At 43.5% G+C, this 23,022-nt stretch overlaps 1 protein-coding gene across 1 annotated transcript; it reads right to left on the minus strand.

The window, feature by feature from the left end:
- Positions 1-8,317: 8,317 nt before the first annotated feature.
- Positions 8,318-11,090, minus strand: LOC118792235. Its single transcript, XM_036550034.1, has one exon. It carries the CDS (start codon positions 10,663-10,665, stop codon positions 9,667-9,669), a length of 999 nt encoding a protein of 332 aa, XP_036405927.1. The 5' UTR covers positions 10,666-11,090; the 3' UTR covers positions 8,318-9,666.
- Positions 11,091-23,022: the final 11,932 nt, after the last annotated feature.

The raw sequence follows: 23,022 nt of genomic DNA on the forward strand, positions 1-23,022 counted from the left end.
ATCTGCTCCTCTTTGGGGCTTGGACCAACGCCTTGTGCTGGCGTTGTTGCCTCTTTAACTGAAAGTGACGGCCCCAGTCTGAGTGTGAATTCTGCCTGTCACATCAGCAAATGACAGTGTTCATCTATCTCCACATGAACTTGGCGTGGATGGGTAGGGGCGGAGCCAGAAAAGTTGGACTTCTGTGACATTCCGTTGTGGGGGGGTGGGGGGGCAGCAACTGAGCAGTCAGTGGGGTGCAATCTGTTGAAATACGGACCATTGTACTGGGTCACACTGGAGCCATACATACTGGCAGGGTAATGACAATGGGACACAAGGGGACCTGTTTTAAGAATCAAACAAACAACAAACCAGCCCCCTAGTCACTCAGACACCCTTAAACTCACAATTACTGAGCGATCAAATCAAACCTACTATTAAACACAACAGCCAGCACGGGCAAAACGTACAGTAATAGAAGATAATGACACCATAGCCATCAGTACCTTTTAAAATGATTTTCGAAGGCATAAAATTAGTCAAATGTTGATGAAGTGTATTTGCATGAGTCAGAACCTGAAACAGCCACCCTCAGAATAATAATCAGAATTAATTGAGTGTGTATATTTGATTATGCAGTGTGAAAACACAATTACTGGACCGCAGGTTGTTCTGGAGCGGCACGGTGAATCAAGTGAAATGGCTTTTTTTTTTTGGCACACAGACAATCATCTGGCGTGCACCTGGCCAAAAGCACGGCTGCTCTTTTTTTAAGGAAAAAGTAAGATACAAAGTAAAACCTCAGCTCAGAAAGGAGCGAGAGTGGTTGTGTGAACCCCATCCCGTACGGTCATGCCGCTCCGATGGAATCCTCTCCAGCCTTTTGTAGACATGCTGTGTGTGGGAGTTGCATCGCTTCAACAGCACAAACGGAGCGAAAAATACCAGGCTCGCATTGTAGTCTGCGCAGCCCGAGTGAGCGCGGTGTTAAGGAAGCAGCGAAATAAACAAGGCACCATAGAAACGTAGAGAGGGGATAGAGCTTTGCATGCTGCACTTCAAAATGCTGAGGCTGTTTAAACTGCAAGGACTTTCTTTTTCATGACATAAAAGGATTTCAGCAAGGGTTTTGCTCTGCCTATTCAGCCCGTGGCAAAGTAATTACTTTTATCTGATTTACTTGGAACCTAATTATTAAATGTATTCTGTGCGTGTGTTTGTGTGTGTGTGTGTGTGTTGAGGAGTCTCCCACACTCTGGAGTTTAAATTTATAGCACCTAAATGAATATGAAAGGTAATATTTCATGCCAGCTTGGCTTTTTCTTCCCAGTTTTGAGGCAGCAGTGCTTTGTTGCACAGGTAGTGGTTTCCCACCTCACTCAATTTCATTTGATGGTATACACTATATCTCACATATGATGTATTATCTGTGTATACCTGGACGTTCACTGAAGCAGCTAATTTAACTGAAGCAATTTGTTCAATTGTGCAATGGCTGTGCCCCCATACAGGAACTGATCCCACAGCCTTTTCATGTGAACATAAACCAAAGCTATGCTTTGCATTACATTTTTGAAAGCGCAATGCCATTTCTTAGCCATTGATAAGTCCAACAACACCACCTGCATGCTGACATTAATTTCCCGTGCACCTGAGACGGCCTTGGACAGAATTTGCCTCCTTGTCCATTGTCATAGTGACCCAGAGATTAGCCAATCGGCTCGGGCCCTTCCGTTTTATGCAGTCTTTGAGGTGACAGCACGTTCCCTCCTTTTGCCCCCTGGGGATTCGCTGAGGGTGATTGATCCAGTGGCTGGTGACCCCCGCCCCCCCGAGGGGTGACACCGTTTCCTGATGCCATTGACAGACGCAGCGGAGTCAGCGTGTTGGGTAGACGTGCGCCGCTGATTAGAGCCCCGGGCCCGGGCGGGACCCTGCGGTGACACCCTTGACCAATGTGCTCGACCAGCTGCTCTGCAAGCAAGCAGCCCTCCAAAGGGGTCACAGAGTGCGCAGCATGCAAAATCGGAAGCTGTGTAAGGTCTCCCTGGAAACGGGGCTCTGCCAATTAAACAAGGTATTTGATGCGGTATGCGATATCCACAGGGCTTAAATGCACACAGGAAGTCGGTTGAATTCTTGTCGGAGAGATGTCGGCCTATGCGGACAACCACAGACCTGTCTGTACAAACTATATGATAGTGTTAAATGTTTTGCAATGTTTTTTTCTGTTCAGAATTTGATGTCCCTTGGTTATATGGGGCTACACAGTTTCCTTCTGATTCTAAGCCTTTGATATAGTGATGCTAATTTGCAGGTGTCCTTCAGAGGGGCCTGTTTTGAAGCAGAGGCCTTTTCTGTGAAGGGAGAGGCCTTTTTTGCTCAAATACAAATATGAATTCATTAGGTGGAGGATAGCAATATTTGATGTTTATTTGCTGTTGCAGTTTAAAGGTGTACTGCTCTTAAATAAACATACTTCTTGTTGACTGAAAGACTCCCCTCAGGGATTCTGGGTCTTTTTAAGTTTAGCACTGTGATTGTGCCTGATAAAGACTATAGTACAGGTTGGCTGACAGAAGTTCAGACTCCTGAGAGATTTGGGGGCGATCAGCATGTAAGCACCAAGAACTAAGAGGCGAAGTCCACAGTTAACAGCTGTGAAGTATTTGTCCATGAGCCCTGGAATTCATTTCCAACCTGCACCTCCATTAACGCTGTCAAACATTTCCCCTTTGACCTTATCACAGGTATTACATGCATTGTAGTGGACATTGCTCATGTCCGAAAAAGTTATTGGTTCAAGTCTCCATGTTCAGAAACCTTAGGCATGCTGGGGAGATTGTTGCATGCTCCACAAAAAATCTTTGCGGGTTGCTGTGAGCAAAACCATAAGTCTAATTAAAAGCCTACGGGCAACAGTACAGTAATAATCATTGTTAATATCCCATGGGTTGGCAAACATTATGAAGTCCTGCCACCGCACTGGGTAAATGGCACGGAGTCAGGAGCAGGGAGGAACAGGTGTGGCTTGTGGCCCGTGTTAATTAAGCAGGCCCTGTCCTCACGGGAAGCCGATCTGATTAATGAAGCCATTTCTCTGTGGGGTCTGCGTTGGGAAAGCCAGCCTCCCTCCCAGGCCGCCAAGGCTGCATCTCGAGCAGTCACCGCGAGCCCTCTGTCCCCTCGCTTCCATTAAGGGCGCATCCCCCGCTGATCGCAATGCTCTCGCCACATCCCGCTAGTGTTGTGCCAGCGCTGAGGCAAGGTCGCGCGCCGACCAGGCCACTGTAGCAGTGTGTGTGTGTGTGTGTGCGTGTGTGTGTGTGTGTGTGTGTGTGTGTGTGTGTGATGTTCCAACCTCATGGGGACTACCCATTTCAGCCAATTTTCCCAGCGTAATTGGTCCAATTAGTTACTCTCTCAAGTACAGTGCTCAGCTGTGATTTATTATTTGCAAAAAAAGTAAACTGAATAATTGATCATCCCAACCGGGTACTTAGCAGCTGAGGATGGTGCTGAATCAGCATACGCATGGCCTGAAGGGAACTGTATTTGATCCCCTTGCTGGAAAACCACAGGGGTATCTCCACCCCCAGCAGTTTCATTACTTTTAAAGGGACGAAGAGCACTGCCGTTGGCCCTCGTCGAACTGCCCCTCCCCTGCAGCAAATGGCGTCCAGTAATAAAGAGTAAATCAGGGCATGAGACACTAAGAAAATTAAATCCAGGAATTTCATGACTGGTTCAGCCTCTGCTCCACAGGGGACACTGAGATGAAGGGGGCAGAAGGAGGGGGAGTTAGGGATGGGTGGGCATTTTCACATGTCACTGTTATCTCAAAGGAGTTATGTCATCTCAAACCTGTCAAAGCAGATGGGAACAGAGTATGGCCTTGGATGTTTATTTATCTATCTATCTATCTATCTATCTATCTATCTATCTAGCAGATGCTCTTATCCAGAGTGGATACAGAAGCCATCATAGGAGGCATCATTAAAGACTGCAACAAGACCAACAGGCATGCAGGTACAGAGCAGCCAGTGACTCAGGCTGTTTCAGGCTGCATCAGCCCTGACGCCAGGGCCGTCTCGCCGTGTGGAGAGGGAATCCATCAAGGGCGAGTGTCACGTTCCTCTCCTCCTGACTGTGAGTGAGGAGGTGTCTGCTGCCACCACGGCCACGCCCCCACAGCTGGCCTGGCTCCGCGGCGCGCTGGAGGGCCCCGTGCGGCTCCCGGTGACGCTGTTAACATCTGTCTGCCACTGCTGGCCCTCTGACGCCGCGCGCCACGGTGCAGGGTGACTGCTGTCTGAGGCCAGAGCGCCGTCATGGGCAGAGCACTGTTAGAGGACAGAGAGCCTGTGCCATTACAGGCAGATTGCTGTCACAAGACTCTGTGCCATTACAGGCAGGTCGCTGTCACAGGACACAGTGCCATTACAGGCAGAGGGCTGTCACAGGATGAAGTGTCATTGCAGGCAGAATACTGTCGCAAAACAGATTTCCATTACAGGCTAAGTGCTGTCAGTGGAGAGAGCCATTACTGCCATGATACTGTTACAGGCTGAGCGCTGTCACAGAACAGAGTGCTATTAATGCCATCATATCATTACAGGCAGAGCGCTGTCACAGGACAGAGAGCTATTACTGCCAGCATACAATTACAGGGAAGAGTGCTGTCACAGGACACAGGGCCATAATGGGCAGACTGCCATTAGAGACAGACTGCTGTCATAGATGCAACAAAGATAGATGTCACAGATATGGAGTCATCGCAGGAATCTCACTGTTACTGAGCACTATCACAGGGAATGCATCATAGACAGCATGCTGCCAGACAGTCATCACTGGGGTGTGTTCACTCATCTGAGCTTTGCTCCTTAGGTTCTGAGGTTTGTTAGCTTTCAACTGCGTGTTTGTGGCCAGCATCCTATCTAGAAAGCAAAACTGTTTGTGTGTGGGGGTGCCTTTGTGTGTGTGTGTGTATTTGTGTGTAAGAGCACACACGCTTGTACATCAAAACATGCCATTTGCTTTCGTGAAGGCACGCTGTTTGATTTCGGCTGTGTCCCAGAGCTGTGGCAGATGTCTTTCCCTGCTGAACCATGGCTTAAGGCGCTCTGCTCTTTTGTATGAAAGAAAACAGCTTTCCCACTGCGACATGCCTCTGCACAAAGCCCGGCGCTCGGATGGGGCCGCATCTCTGAATCATAATGGCTGCGCGTCGCTCGGGGCTCCAATGTCACGGAATGAGCCAGGACGTCTCTCTGAATGTCTGCAGCGGGAGCATTAACCTCTCCCGACATTCCGGAGCTTTTCTCCTTCTGTGTGGAGCACAGCATCGCACCGCGGATCAGCGGACGGAGGTCGGAACATTCCTGCCATATCAGCGAGTTTTTCCCTCATGTTCTTACTAATTTAAACAGCTGCTGATCCCCTGGTAAGGTCAGGAGACACAGACACACCATGATGTGCTGCGCAAAGTGAAAACCGCAAGCTGCTATTTCAAAATCATTTGCAACTGTGACCCTCATTAAAAGCCTATGAAATTGTTGCACACAGGCTCTTCATCCCCGATACCTCTACAGCATATGTCTGTCTGCGCTTACACAGTGCTGGAGAGGTTAGCACTGCATTGTGGGTAATGGGTTCCTTCCTGGCCCTGTGCATTGCAGGGAGTGTATTCCAAGCTCAGTTGATTGCCATTTAACGATGCATTTGGCTGAAAAAGTTGTCGTGGGCTCTGTTCATTTCCCTCCCGTCTCTTCTATTGTCTTTTTTTCTCTCCCCCAGCACCACTTTAATAATTTACAGCCCCGGTAATGCCATCTTACAACAACTGGCTCGTAAAATCAGCCAGGATTCGATTCTCTTTGTTTTGGATGTCTCCCAGATAGCTGTTTGCTTAGTAAAACTTTGCTTTTTAGCCCCCCCCCCCCCCCCCCCCCCCCCCCCCCCACCATACACACAGAGGACTCACAAAGCCTTATTCTCCTGAGCTTTTAAGAGATGTTCAGGATCTTCTAATTGAAACACTCAGACTGAATGTTGAAAACTGGGTGACTAAGTTGAAGGGCTGGTGGCAGAGAGCAGGGGTATTACAAAGCCAGGTATAACATCCATCTGGTGCAAATAGTCGGCAGAACAGTGGTGAATGTCAATTTGAACATCAGAGGGTTTTTGGATGCCCAGATGTAACCCACAGTCAGGCTGGGGGTTGTGTCAGTATTAATATCTTGCAGTTTTCAGTCATACCAGATCGGGGGTGGGGGGGGGAGGACTATTCAGCGGTCAATCCAGTGAGACGTGTCGTTTTCATAAACTGAAGCGTTAAATCCAGAACACTTACTGCAGTTCATTGCTGCGGATTGTACATTCATTCTGCACTGAATCCATACTATCCCCAAGATGGCTGTTGAAATTATAATCAATATTAATTCATATGAATTATTGATTTTAATTTCAACAAAAGGCAAATGAGCATACCTTACCTTGAAAACAGTTGCAGTGACTTTCGCTGCTTTATTTTGCATCTGGAGTGAGACAGACGCAGTAAATGGAAATGGAACAGCTCACGAGAATGTCTGAGACCCAGAGACCCTGACACAAAGTCTGGTCTGAACCTGTGCAGATCCACTGATTGTAATACTGTGTGGATGGCCTGCATTGTGGTCAGAGCCATTTAGTGCACACAACGATCAGAAAATCTGCTGCTTTGTCTACACATGACATAGAGCATGTTCTTTTTTTTTTTTATCTATCAGCACTATGCAGATGTAGTACAGCTTCACTGATTTTTATGGAATGTGGACAGCTCATCCCATTCACTGAGCCCATATCAGCCCATCCACACTGCATCAGGATCAGTGAAACTGATATGCGCCTTTGTGCTTTGGTTACACTGTAAAAGGGTTCTGTCAAAGACATGAAAGGCGGTAGGAAAAAAAGTGCACCACGTATTTTAAAGGAGAGGAATTACCTAACAAATTATGAGCATGCACCCCAATAACCCTGCCTCTGCATGGTGCTCCTGGCACCTCTGCAAAAATTGGGGACAGAGCTGAGTTGCATTCCAAGAATGAAGCAGTTGCTTGAAGCAATCCTAAGTGCAAATGTGCTGAATGGAACATCCAGTTGCAAATGCTTCAGGTATGGAAGAGAATGCACTTGTGCCCAGAGTGCAGCTTTAAGAATTAATGGAGCCAACGGATACTGAATTATATGACTCATATGACTTATCTAACCAATACATAGCTACAAGTTCACTTTGAATGTAATACAAATATACAAATACGCTATACATAACAATGACAAATGTACTTGTGACAAGCACGATGTTGAATATACTCTGTTGCTGCATGTAATGTGATGGCTAGCTACATTTGTAAAGCTCTCCTGGAGCTCCTTTCGCATTGTTTTCATTAACCAAAATCAGTGCTTCATTTGCTTTCTGTCTGCAGCAGCCATCAGATGAGAGACTGGACCAAACATTTTCAGCCTGTTGACACGCCCAGACTAAAAGAGAACTACCTTCAGAGAGGGTCACAGAGCATTGCAGAGAGTTTTGAGAAAAATGAACAAATCTTTCACAGCATTCCAGAACACTGCAAATTTTAAATGCACACTCTGATGGGAAGTGCTTCAGGCTGACCAGTGGGAGTTTCTAAGGTCAATCTTAGCTCCTGGACCATGGGCACGAGCGGGCACAGTTACTTATACCGTATGACGCTGCCCAATCATTCTCCTGTATTGGCCACCAGGCAAAAATAAAGCAACATGTGCTGTCAAAGCAACATTATGCTTCACAGCAACAGAATACCATTCCGAGCAACTTTGTCTCCCTCCTGTCTTGGGGGTCTATGCATGGGTTCAGAGGTGCTCCTCAACCAACAGCTCATTGCAACATGTGGAACAGATTAAGTCTGCATCTGCAATCAGCCAGGTGATTTGGAGGAAAGGCCTGTGGAGTGTGCTGCCACCGTAGCATCACTGTTTCTTGTACATTTTCTGGTATGCTCTTTTTTTAACCAGGGTAAAAAGCTAAATTTGAAGAATCATGTTTTGAGGGGAAAATTCTGTGTTGTGTGAAACACTGGAGCTAGCTAACATACTTCATACATATATACATGTGTGTGTGTGTGTACAAATGTTAAAGCAAAATATAGGATACTTGTTTTATAAGACACAAATCAAAGGTCCATATCTATATGTTGTCACTTCGATACTTGCAATTTAATGGATATATTCAATTTATTATGCTCTCGCAAACTATACGTTAAAATGGTCCCATAGTGTTGCACGATGAAAATGGTAAGAGTAAAGATAGATAAGGTCATACGGAACATGTGTCCACATTTTAAAAAGATTGCATCGGTTATGACTTTTTTCACGTAATGGTTCAGAAAGGAATGCATGTTGTCATTTTTGTCTTTAGCGGCAAGATCAGCTTGAAATAAATCAACAGGGTAAAACACTGTACGTGACACCATATCCTTGCTCAGACCCAAAGCAGGAGAGCCATAGATATTCATACTCAGTTGATATACATGATCCCACGTATTTAAGTATAATTAATCGATTATGCTTGTATACAGTATACGATTACTATGGTGGAGGAGACGATTTTTGTGCTTTTAGTAAGGTTTAAAATCCCAGACTCGTAACATCACAGCAGACAAAAGCTTTTGGCACCGTTACTGTGCAATTAAATGCGCTTGTTTTGCATTGCGTCATAGTCGGATGTCACAGAGGGAAGACAGGTCAGCACAACTTGCGCGCAGAACTGAACGAGCGCGTACAAAACCTGACAGAAGTTGAAGTGCTGTTCTTTTTCCACTAAAACGGGAAACTTACCCCATATAAAGCAATACATGGTGCAAGACACCCAAGAAAAATTAGCCATCCATCTGACATTACTGTCACTTGTGTTAAAACCCGAAATTGCATTGCATGCGTTAATAAATGACCACTGGTCGTTCAAAATAAAATAGCGTTTAATCATAAAACTGTCTTTCATAAAGGAGTTTTGCATTTCTCTATCGTGCAAAACCTAAACGTCGTACTTTTACAAGGAAGTTTATTTGTTCTGTGATATATCTAATGTACATCGTTTACTTTCATAAAAAGTACCTAATTTGGCTAAACTCGAACCGAGGCCGGGGCATACAGGGTCTTGCCTATATACAACACCAAATACAAGTGTAGCCTATCTCACGTTTACACGGTCATATGCACATACCTGAGCATGTCATAATACGGTTTCCACTGCCAGTCGAGTCCTGATTAATTCGTATATTGAAATACAGTATATTCAAACGAACCGTTAATATAAAAATTCCTGTCCCATTTCATTGCTCATCCGAAACATGGCTCCGTTTCCGTCGAGAGGCTGCCCCTATGTAAATCACATAGTATTTACATTTACTGCAGTCCAAGGATCGATTCTCGGTTTTACATACAAACAATTTTACAAAGGTTTAGATGGTAGGTTCCAAACTGTTGGAGACGTACAGTCTCATAACCTCCGTGGGGTCTATCCAAAGGAAAAAGACAAACAAGGTTTAAGGCATAACATAAAATGTAGTGGCGTATCAGTATATAAATGGCATCATTTAAAAGCAGCGCTTATATATTCTTTATATGTTTCTGTCTATCACACACACACACAGTTCTGAACATAGTTTATGCGTTATCAATAGAGTATGTGTGTTCTGAAGGTGGTGTGTATCTCTCTGCGTCCTCTCTGTCTTGTGCAATCAGATCATCTATCAAAGAAGATCCTTCTGTTGTATCCCATTGACGTGGTGAATCTGTCAGATCCCCGTAGTTCTGTCTCTGCAAGGTTTTTTGGGCCTCGTCGACCGATGTGTCGCTAGGCAGTCCTTGTGGGCTCATGGATGCACCAGCCGGAGTGTGCGATGGAAGCGCGTCGCTGTTCGGAGCTGTATCCGTAGTGTGTGTGTCCGTTGAGGCACCAGCCCCCGACCCTTCACGGGCCTCGTGTTGTATTCCACTGGTGACGATTAGTTCCGAAGCCTCACTCATCTCGCTTTGGTCATGATGGTGCACCGAGGATGCCAGCGTCGACGCGCTCGGCTTATTTCCCGCATACTCAGCGTTGGCAACAGTCTGGGACGCGTGTTCGCCTCCAGGACTGGTGACAACCACGTTTGTGGTTTCCGCGGTCGTGTAGCTTTGTGTGGCGGTGTAGTGCCCTGTAGGTCCGACCTGTGTCACACTGGGTGAAATGTCGCTTGGAAGATCCGTGGGGCTCTTACTGCTCTCTCCCCAGTGAAACGCCTTGGCCTTGGCTTCAGTTGGTAGCGCCGTCGCACTCGTCGCGTTCAGCAGAAAAAGGTCCCTGTGAGTGGAATTTGTATCCGAGGCATTGCCGACAGAGCTGAAGTTGGTGGATATGTTGGTGGAGAGGTTGGCTGCGCCACTGACCCCCTCCGGAACCTCGGGTCTTCCAGCTGAGGACGCAGACGTCGGCTTCCATATCAGACTGTAGTAAATGGCCAAGATGATAGCAGCCAGGGACACGGATAACACATACGCGAACACGGTGGCCAGTCTCACCCACTTTTTGTTCGTCTTCGCGGCCATCTTAGCCTTTTTGTCCCCAGTATAGGTCGCTGGTTTGCCTCTCTCCATGCTGGGCATGAAGTCCCGTTCCCTCATGTTGCCCCGGTTTTTCCCCCGGTGCTGCACTTCCCCGTCCGTCTTGAAAGGTGTTGATTATCCAATATCCAAGAGAAGACTGGGTTTGTGTGAAAGCACAAACACCTTAAACCGACTTCCTATTTCGCAACGAAATGGCCCTTCATTTCATTCATCTGGCCCCGGAAAGGACCGCGGCTTGTCTTTGAAATCCATCTCTGCGCTCGGTTTACATATGCGAATAATGGCAAGGTTCTGACGATGTTTTCCAGCATCCGCCAACTCTTCATGCGCTGAAGAGCACTGAGAGCTGAAAACCGCTTATTCCGGTGAAAACCTTCAGCAATAGGAGGATTCCGCACTACGGGCTTTGGTGTGATTTATCCGTTATTAAATGAGATCATGAGGTACATAAAACGCCTCTTTCTTACCCAACAAATGAAGTAGATGGCTCAGCTTCAAATGCAGAACGAGCGGCGAGGGAGGGTTCTTAAAGGGACAACAGCCACTGAGAGAGCCGCACTAATTAATCCGACAGCATTATCACGCGCGGTTTACGTCCTTGAAAAAAACGAGGTATATTTTCATGTGTAAGCATGACACCATTGGGAACAAGTTTTATGTTAGAATATATTTTCACTTCTGGGTATTATATAATAACATATTCCCGCGTGTTTGAAAGCATTTTGCTGTTCTACTGTGTAACTCCTATCGGACAGAATGCGTTGCGCCAGGATTTTTTTCTTTTCTTTTTTTTTTATTTAATACCTCTTTCGTTGTTACTTAACTATTTCCTATTACACAGGTAAAAAAGCGTACTGTGGACGGATGTAGACTGTTTAATGAAGAAATGATAACTGGTTTAATATTCGTGTTCATATTTTAGTAGCACATTTTACTATTTGTGCGATTAAAAACAAAGTGCGATTAATCAGTTTCAATTACATTTTAGATGCATCTTTTTACCTCATTATTCATTGTCTTAATGTTGAGATTTTAGGGTTACTTATAGGTATGCCATCTATGGCTCTGACCTTTGCAGCCTTATATTTCACTGAAATGTTTAAACTGTGGTATACATTGTAGTATTTTGCAGTTAAATGGCCTTTCCTATCTTTCATGTGGAAAAGGAAAAAGCAGCGGCTTGTATTTGAAACATAGGCTATTTCTGCCCTCGGTTTCATACAACACGCAACATGTCTGGCTCACAAACCCGCGTCCGTTCAGCACCCCGGACAGCACTCACTTCATTCCTCTGTAATGGATCAATACAGAAAAATCAAGCCCGGTCATGGCTCCTGTTGGTTGATCAAATTCTCAGAGGAGGGGGTGTCTAGTTGCTATCGGTTTATGCATTATTAATAAGTTTTTAGACATATTAATACATGTATCTGCATCGGCAGAATTCGCAGATGTACCCTCAGGTGAACTGGCAGTATAAGGCAAAGCTGTGTGCTTCCTCTAGCATTATAACATTACCACGAGTGTTTCGTCCAGAATCTCATTGCCTATCAGTGAGAAAATCATTCTGTAGCATGTCATACTCATATGACGTGCCCAACCCCGAGTCTAGAGTGTATTGTCTGACAACCACAGCTAATTGTTTCTAATGGGCGTGAAGTTGCACTTACGGGTGTGACTTAATTAAAATAAACTTGAAGGAAACCCAAATTCTAGAATTCTAGAAAGCTGCCCAGTTCTGGAACTTCATTTCCCGTAATCTTCCTTAAGTGGTCTTTTTTTTTTCTTTCCAAACTCTCCATATACACGAAGATCAGAGATTGAAATTTGGAGCTTCGATTTGCCTGTCGATGCATTGCCAGCACGCAGGAAAAGGAAGCAGTCTGTAATACCGCTGACCTGGACGGCAGCAACTCGAGAACATTCTACGCCTTGTTAGCCTATGACGTCGTTTCTGCTGGCGGCTGCGTTCGGTGAGGCGGCCGCGTGCGCAGCATCGGTGAGGTGACGCAAGCCGACACGACGCGAGGCCCATCTGGATCCGAAGCCGCGGCGATTGTCGTAGGAGAGTAGCTCAGCTGGCAGCCCCGCTGTACACGGCAGGAGCCAGCGGGGCCCTGTGAGGAAGCATTCGCTGTTTTTTTCCGCACCTGCACGCTTCATCACGTCCCCCACTGCACAAACCCCGTTAGCACGTTTCCCCTCTCACTGTAGCCGTCACTTCCGCATCATTGCGCCTTCTCCCAAAGGTCTGTAAGCACTTTGTACTCTTAACAGCTGATTTTTGATCAGAATCAACCTTTTACACTAAAATGCTGGGGTTAGGATTGGAGGTGGGCAGACTCATGCAGTATTATTAGATCTGTTGCTCTCTACCTTAATCCAAGGAATTGGATGCCTTTCCAGTTTTGTCAAATGTGGCTTTTGGCATTGCATTGGATATTACCACGTATCTTCTCAGTGATTTCCAGAATGATTTGCAGTACATTTTGCACATATTCTGAGAATTTATTTGTGTTGGCCTATTTTTCATTTAGACAGTCACACATTTATTGAAGCACTTTGGGTAAAATACCTCCATCAAGGGTACAACAGTGTTTCACACAGTAACAAAATATAAAGCCTTCTGGTTAAAACTGTGGTTACCACACCAAGTCGCCACCACCCAGATTTCCTAAATGATGGACATAGCAGTGAAGACTGGATGCTAAACTGTGCTTCAGTGCATAAAAGCACACACTCAGTGCGATCCAGACTGTTCCAGTGGACACATTGTTTTTTGCACCTTTGTGGTCCATCCTCATTCTTTGTGAAATGAAAGTATACCACAGTACCCCTGTGTACCTCTGCGTACCTGTGTCCAGTATATTACAGTAGGGCTTCTTAACTCTTAGAGGACTGCAGGTGTTTAACACCATCTCCATTGCTCCAGGTCTTTATAAGCTACAGCGGGACAGAGATTTTTGTCCTATCAAATGCGTAAGTGATTTAATTGGCTGAAGCTGAGGTCGGGCATGATGAAAACTGGACCCCTACAGGACAGGAGTTTGCATTCCTTCCATGCTGTGTTTTGTCCCTGCGTTCCCGCCTGACTGGATCAGCCTTGAAGCTCCTGCCCTGGTGTCAGGCAGGTGTTTATACCAAGCAGATCATAACAGATTTGCTAATGTTCCAGTTTGCCAATGCTTCTGTTAAACTAGGACTTCTTATTGGAATGCTGTGTGTGTGATGTGAGACCGCACAGGCTTTGTGACTGTTAGTCATGAACAAGCCAGAGGCCGTTTATGTAATGCATTTATGTAAATACAATGGCATATTTGCATTGAGAATGGACGCAGCTGTGGCCAGGTTGCAATGTGTCGTGTGTCTCTTGCACTAGTTTTTAATGCACATGTCCTAGTTTGTGCTGTCTTCAGTGGGCCCTGCGGAGAGATGTGGGTGGCACAGTTTGGCAGAGCTGCATGGCACGGCATGGCATAACTGGTTCCCGCCCCCCGGCGATGTAGAGTCGAGGATTCTGCGATTAGGACAATGAGGAGAGCATCGTCCCTTTGTAGGTGCGAGAGAGGGGCACCGTGTTTTTCTGAGAGGCAGACATGAGCTGACTATGTAATGAGCAGTGGCACACAAGGAAAGCTGAATTACAAGCCGGATATGATGGCTCTGTTTGGTGTGTGTGTGTGTGTGTGTTTGCATGTGAGCATGTGTGTGTGTGAGTCTGTGTGTGTATGAGGTGTGAGTCTGCGTGTGCACATATGTCCGTGTGTATGTGTGATTCTGTTCACATGTAAGAACAGAAATGTAAACACCTCTGCTAACCTCACTAGGGTCAGGTAAACATTGTCTTTACAAAGGGCAACATGCCCTGTGCATGAACCAATAAATACTGGAGAGATTAGATACCCTGCTTTAATTCCATGGTGTTCTCAGCTAGTAATTTATGGGCACCTGAAACAACAGATGATCTGTGTCCCTGTGCATTTCATGGCTCAGTTTTAAATAAATGAGACCTGAATTGGAACAAAGACAGATAATCCGTGGATCTCCTGTGGGCATCACCGGCCTGCACCTTTTTTTGTGAGCAATCTGTTATATCGACCTAGGAGCTGCTGTTAAAATCTGTCCTTGTCTGTGTATTGCAGACAGTGATAAAACATTTTTAGATCATTTTGTGTTGGTCATAGATGACAGTCGTCATCCCCCAGGAAAATATAGATTACTATTGGGGGTAGCCTTAAAAGAACACACTAAAATATGTTCAAAGACCATTTCTGGACAAAACATTTGATGAATGAGACTATAGTATAAATGAGAGTGTATAACTCTGTACAGTTCATGAAATTACCCATCTGATGCTTTTAATTATATTTTAATGATACTTTGTTCAATGCAGATGCGCAGGCATTGACATACAGGAGGTGATGTCACCCACAAAATTTAGAGCATGAAGTTTAAATATCCTGATGCACAATATGCCCACTGATATATGCTGAGGTCTCTGAGATATCTGAGGTGTTCTCCTCACAACCTGTAGTGTTTGGTACAAGGTTCCTCATGGCACAAACACTCCCCACGATCCGTGCATAACACAAACAATCTACTCATGCATGCATACACACCCATTCTACATACACATGCTGCATACACAGTCATATGCATTCGCATGTACATCAAATACACACGTTTGTAGTTATTGTATGTGTATAGTTAAATATGTATATATGTATACATATGCACATGTGTGTGTATGTGTGTGCCCGTGTGTTTGCACACACGTGTGTGCATACTTGCTTTGGTTTGTGTCTGCAGTCTCAGGCTGTCTGGATACAACCTAACCCTCCCCTCCTCTCGGGAACACTTTTGAATTATGTATCATTTTCCTCTGAGGTAAAACAGAATGTGCCTGTGGTCTCAGAGTCTGCCTGACAGCATGGGTATTAGCTTCTGCTCAGGGTGGATGGGAGGTGTCATCAAGCCCCCCCTGTTGTTCCCTCACAGATTTCATCCCCAATTTGATAGGGTCTCGCTTGGAATATACAGCAAAGTCATCTGCGTATGGCTGAAACGTGGCTTTAAATGAGAAGTCTTATTTGACCTGGCAAATGTTGTTCCGTTAAGTACAGTGCAGCTAATCTAATAACAGTGTCATGTGTCTTCAGCTTTGAGTATAAAATGTAGGCAGGTTTCTTATGCAACATATGTCTATCCATCATTAAAAACATGAAAGAAATGTAAAGGTGTTGCTCATGCAGTCTGTCCTAAATCATGCACAAGGAGGTTTCTGTACTCCCTCATCTGAGTGTCACATCTAAGCAAGTGCAATATGCACAGCAACTTTATTCATTTCTGTGAATATATGCATTACGTTAAAGCTGATACATAACATGCGCGCATGTGTGTAGGGCTAACCTCTGTGTCCTCTAAAGATCGAGATGTGTCCCCACTTGTTTGCATCTCTTTTCCTGTGGTGTTTTTTTTTTTTTTTTCCGCTAACCGCACATCATTGCAAACGTTGCCTCTGTAAATTACTGCGACGTATTCGAGTGACGGGGTTCCTGTTCGCTCCTTACAACATTCCAGAATTGCTGGTTGATGAAGTAGCGGCGCTGACATCAGAGAGCAGCAGCAGGGCCGTTTGAACAGAGGGGCTGTGTGGGCGCGCTGGACGTGGGCCTGAACGAGCAGCAGGCGACCATGCACTCAGTCACGGCTGAAGAATTAACACCAAGTCCAAATATCGCACGTATGAAGATGCATATGAATACAACAGAAGAGGCCAAAACACTGGTGCATGGATTTGTATTTTTAGCGCATTCCATAAATAAATTCCATATTGACGTCAACATAATAAACATAATTCCTAGGTACACATTTTATTTATATCTAACTGAAAGCCCAACAACAACCCCAGCCTCGGTCTTCCAAACCAAGGTCACTGCAACGTCCATGCTGAGTGTGAATATACAGGCATATGCGTATCGTCCATACCTAGGTGATACCTGCTAGACAATACACACAGCTACCATAAGACATAAACAACTAAAAGTGATAATTCCATCCAGGTTTTATCCACATACAAATGCAGTTATGTAGTTCAACCGAGGCCCTTTCCGGTTTGGGAGCTGTGCCTGTTTCAAACAAGGGAGTGATCTCATTCACAACCAAGTCTTAAATTGTAGGACGAGGAACGCTTTTCAGGCTATCATGCCTATAAGGAGTGCTGCCACCACTCTTGAAGTCAGTTCTCATTAACATAACTTCTGCAATAAAGCTGACATTCTTTTATAATGTTTCCTTGTATCATAATGTCTGCTGCTGTTTTATGACTTCACATATGCCTGAAATGAAAGCGATAAAAAACTGGTTTCATGAGCAGTCAGCATGCGTTTTAGGGAAACTGAAAACATGTCGTATTTTACTGACACTTTATCCCCCCCTGGTGGTGACAGATTAAACAGGTGGCGCCCAGAATCGTTCTCTGCAAAACTGTAACAGACAGTGTACTGTGCTAAGAAGCTTGCACAGTTCTAAGTATAAAATCCAAATCTAAGGATTTGGTTTGTTTTAAATGTATATTTAAAAAATAAAAGCATATTTGACTCGACTCTTTCATTAATGTGCATAATGTTAAATAGTGTATATGAGGTATACTAGGGTATTACAGTGGAGATATTTTATATATTTGAAAACTAGATTTCTAGTTTAAAAATCTTTCAATCTTTTTCGCCTTTTTCGATGTTACTGATATAGTAAAATAAATCTCAGTTGTTTCCTGACGTTCACCACTAGAGGGCGGTGTTATATTGTAATTGAACGTAAAAGCAATAACTTGGACATTAGCACGTTTAGACAGCAGGATTATAAGTATCAGCCTAAACAAATTCGTCGGCATAAATGAAATCCATGTAGTTCTACATGTACAGCCCAACAGATCTTCAGTGACATGACCACACTCCTCAAACAGAATGAATGAATGAACAACTTTTAACATTTGTTCTAATCGCTTTCCAGTAAAAGTGTATGATAATTATTTGACTGTTCGCCTGCTTCAATGCTGCATTCATGGCCACATAGTAACGGAGAAACCTCTTCTAAAGGCAAACAGGAAATAGGGTTTAATTACCCAGACTACATCTGAACGACAATCGGAAGCATTTCTTTCAGTCAGATTTATTTATTTATTTGTTTATTAAATTTATGGAAAAAAAACCCTCAGGTTGGGGTGAAAATGGACATTCCAGTATGACAATGATTGAAAGCATTCAATCAGACTTGAAAAGAAATGGTTAACTGAGCATTAAATAAATGTTTCCCTCTTTTGATCTAAATCTGCCAAAACATCTTAAAACACTTAGGATTCCAAAACTTCATAGAATTTCCAAAATACTGTACAGGCAAGTATAAATGTGAACCTCACATTGTCTTAAAATTCAGCACTTTTCAACACTATGATATTGCTCTGTGTAGAATTTTTAATATTATATTACATTACTGAATGTAAAGATTACAGTATAACATTTTGGAAAAATGTTATAAAAATGGAAAACTGTTGGAGGCTCCATTGAGGCTGCTTTTCTTGGCCTGGTGTGAGATCCCCTTTCAGCAGTGCCATGGAGGCAGTGGCCACACGCAGAGATGTGTGCGCTCCTCAGTATTCTTTTCATCCAGTTTCCCGACACACATGAATCACCTGGCAACCTTTTTCTCAATAGACATTTGTCTGTGCGTGTGTGTGTGTGTGTGTGTGTGTGTATGTGTGACTCTGATATGTTTGTCTCACTGTCTGTTATAATTATGACAACAGTATGACAGTAGCAACAGTGATAATAGGCTATTTAGCAGTCTAGGGTGACTAAATATAATCTCAAACCACATTAAAGCCAGGAACTGGGGCCTCATTGTAAGACTTTGTAAGAAATCTTCACAAGAATGTTCTCTGAAACTATACACACTTCTGTTGTGACTTCACCCACAAATAAATGTTCCATTAAAAAATTTGCAGTACACTTATGTTCAAATTGATTTGATGAGGACGCATTAATAAATTGGGTTGCTGGGTTTACTGAATGGTCCAGTAAGCAAGGTGATCTCTTTCAGTTACCACCAGTGACCAGGAGGCCACGGCAGTAGAAAAACTGGCATTGTTCCACCAGAGATAGGGTGGGTAGGTCGATGAGGGTTTCCTTGTCTCATTGCTCTCAGGTGCTGTGCGATTGGTCGGGTGCCTGCAAGTAACTCAGATGGCTTCAGTGGAATAGCGCCTGTCCCCCAATGAGCGCCCACTCCATTGTAGGGAAATATGTGACTTTTTAATGTAAGAAATAGCCTTTGGCAGTGTGCAACTGTATAAAAACAATTCATTTGTCTCACTTCAAAACTCCTGAAAGCATGTAGATGTTGTCACAGAGAGATAAGCCTAATATACATTTGGGGATTCCAAAATAGGGTTGCATAAACTGGAAATGCATCAAAAGTGAAATAAATAAACAATTCAAAATATACTGCTTTTCATCTGTTGCCAAGCAGAAACTCTGCTCTGCCCTGACCTTTTACGCCTGTGCTTATAGACTTAAATAAAATCTTTTTTCTTGTTTCCTACTCAACGGCAACAGCTTGATTTCGGCTTTGGAGAAATTCCTTTTCTTTGTTGTAGCGTGCCATTTAATTTCATAGCAATTACAATGAATTAGCCGTGAAGCTTTAAAGAATGGCTTTACCATATATAGTTTGTGGTGGAAGTTTCAAAATGTTAAGCACCATGGCTGTGCATGCACATTGGGAATAAGGAGAGCTGGCTTTCATAAACAATGATCTCCTTCTAGTGTGGACAGAGTACAATGTAGTAGTACGATGATTTGATAAATCACACTTAAATTGAACATACGGTTATTATAGATGCTGCTCTCAGTATGAAAGTGGAAGTACTGATAGATGGGCCCCCTGGTGTTCTCTTCCTAACCAGGCCTGCTGGGGCCCCCAGGTTGTAGATGATGCCACAAATTGACTGTTATTCAAAGTATCCAATCACAATAGCACTACATCAAACCATATTCAATCAATAGCACCCTTAATCAAAGTGTTGGCCCAGAACTCTTTACAGGTCACATTTTATATAAACAGCTTCAGCAACAGTGTGAGCAACAGAATGAAGGATGTCCTCATGGAATTGAACACTTTACAAGTGGTAACATGGTGTTCTAAGTGCCCTCAAGGGTGTTCATACCCTACATGTAGAGCACTGATAATAGCTGCAGGCCCCTTCTGTAAGCTTGCAGAGAGCTTTGCTTTGCTTTACAGCCCTAGGATGAAAAAGCGCACAAGCAGGCAGCCATAGACATAAGTGACGATCTCTGCTCATAGTTGAATATTTTATCGAAGTTAAATGTTGATGTCGGCATGTTTGAAAGCATTCCAGGGTCTGCGTGTGTGTGCAGTAGCTCCAGGCATACCCACAGGGGGAATGCAGCATACACAGGTCGCCTTGGTGACTGTAAAAAGTGGGGTGTGGTGTTTTTGTAGCTGACAGGTGTGCTGAACGTGCAAGCGAGCTCGCTTCATACCAGCCCTCTCTCTGCTCCTTCAGCCCGCCATTCGTTTTCAGTTTGTTTCCCTGGCCCATGTCCAGGGAAGCTAACGATGCTCATCACTCGAAATCTTTCGCTTTCTGTGGTCTGGTTGCACGGCTCGGGTCTTTAAAGGTACAGCGCCTTGCGCTGAAGTAGAACAGCAGCGTCTGACTCAGGAAGTCAACTGTCTCTGTGTTCAAGCACAGATGTGCAGATATTCATCATGACTCATTATCTGATGGACTCTGTGTTGCATAATCACCCGAGCTGCTCCAGCTTTGCCCCTCTAGTCAGCCTCAGTGACTCACATTCTAATTAGAGAAATCTCTACACCATGCTCAAACAGCCAAGCTCAAACACCATGATTCTTAAAACAGGTCTAATGGTGAAATAAACCCTTTTTACCCCAAATTTGATAAACTTCAAAGTCTGCACAGGTCAGTAGCAGGTGATGGACACGTAATAGAGTCTACAGCCCAGTGAACATACAGTACCTTTTAGTTTCAGGTCTTAACATGGTGGCAATATCATGAGAATGTTAGTGAGAGAGGGTTACAAAAATGATACATGAGCATGGTCTTCCTGATCACAACCAAGATGTTCTCAGACCCTCTGAGCTGATGGACTCTGGAACCATTCAAATCCTTCTGACAGTAACACAACCAAGCAAGACCCCCAGAGGCACACCCCCCAACAGGAACCATGTAACCAAATCTTAAACGACTAATCTGACCATGAACTCAAAGTTAAAACCCTGCTCCAAAACTCTGAACCCACTCCAGAACATATCTGTGTGAATGTCCTACAGTAAATAAAGGATGATAAGAGGACATGTCATTAACTCAAAAGAAGACAACGGACATTATTAAATGAGATACACTCCCATTTTATTGTTTATTATTTTTAATTATTTTTTAAAATACCAAACAATTAATTTATTAGTAATAAGTGCATAATTCATGGCCTGCATATTGGTGATGACTTTAGGCAAACACTTAAAGGCCCCAGTATGGTAATGAATCTGAATTCCTTTTATGTCAAAGCAAATGCAGGTCAATTGTTTGTAATAAGCTCTGGCATTATGAGCTTGTCACTGCCTGTTGGTCACCTGGCTGCAAATGGCTAACTACATATCTGGAGGCAGATTGAGCCAGACCAAGCTGCAATTATATAGGTATACATACAGTACTATCTCTTAGAAACATTAAAAAAAACATTAAACACAGTGTACAAATACATGCAGTATTACACTGTCCCTCAGAAGACCCATTTTAAATGGAGGGTCCATTCTAAAATGCCCCAGGAAAAGAGTTGCACTTAACATCAAGGCAGGCAGGAGTGCTCAGATGTAGACACATTATTGTTCATCAAAAAAGCAGGCCCAAAAAATATGAGCCAGAGAGTGGTATTGCGTTTCTGACAAAGAAGAAGGAAATGACAAAGATGGAATGCAGGGCATCTCAGGTGCGCTATTTCATTTTGCAGGGGAATTCTGGGTGCATGTAGTGGAACTGCATGTTTTGGACCATATAATCACTCTGCACCAGGCATCCCACATAACTTGCACAGTGAGTAATGCTATATAGCGCCCACACTGTATATTATCTGGTTTACAGGAACAATAACAGGAAGCAATATACTTAAAAAACGGAAGAGAAAGCATTCAGAAAAGTGTAAATGCATGGCATGCCCTCTCCAATTAAGAATTGTAATGTTTCTCCTTTCTTACTGATGTTTATTATAACATGGTACTACAGACGGTTTTAGGAACTACTCCTTGTGATATTTTCAACCCCAGATGTTTTCTGCATGTGGTGGTAGATAATGGGTTTGCATTATGTCTGAAAACACACAGCTCCATGTTACATGTTGCATATCCAATGGGCAGACAAATAAGCAAAATGATGAGGCACAATATACAGTGAAATACAATTTTATTACTATATTTGTGACAAACTTCACACTTTACAAGATCAAAAATGCATAATTTTAGTCTTGAACTCAGGCATCATATTATGACACAAGAGTGAGATGATGGATTATTACTAGTAATTAGTAATTTCACAATTATGACCTTACTTTTAGGATAAAATGAATTCATGAATTTTTAATCATATCTTTTTATTACATGACAAATAAAAGACAAATATAACAGTCCCCAATGTGCAAATTAATACATGACTTTGAATATTGCTATACCATACAGTAAGATAAGATACTGAAATTGTGAATGTTAGAAGATCTAAAATGTACTTTATTTTAAAGTATTTTCCACAGTGGAAATTATAATAAATGTTTGCTTTCCCTCACATGGACTAGAAAAAATTATCATAGGAGTTTTACTTCCGTTATACTTCAATAGGTAAATATATCAATCACTGGCTCCTAAAATCCTCTGGTTTTAGCCTATTCAGGTGCGACACATGGAAAGGTTTTCTTAAAAGCAGCACCCAGAATGATTCACATAAAAGCAGCCTCACAGCAAAGCTATAGCTTCACAGATGTACACAGCATCCAGTGATTGTGAGTACTAGTCAACCTATAGAAGCAACCGAATGATGGTAAAAGACCTGAAAAAGCAAGCACTGGAAATGTGTCTATTGGTAATGTAGTGTTTTTTCTGCTGCAATGACAACGTCAAAGGAGAGCTCTTGAATTAGTTTCTACTTTGTTTAAAGATCTTTAGTAAAGAAACCTATTCTTATCAAAATAAAAAACAGATGTTTTCTTTCATATATATGTTGCCTGACTGGTACTGATAAGATTTTCCCAGGTGATTGAGAAAAGCATAATACATTATAGTGCATGCATTCACACGTGTGATCAGGAAGAGAAGGTCCGGTCATTTTTG

Source organism: Megalops cyprinoides, chromosome 17, assembly GCF_013368585.1.
Source record: "Megalops cyprinoides isolate fMegCyp1 chromosome 17, fMegCyp1.pri, whole genome shotgun sequence".
NCBI lineage: Eukaryota > Metazoa > Chordata > Actinopteri > Elopiformes > Megalopidae > Megalops > Megalops cyprinoides.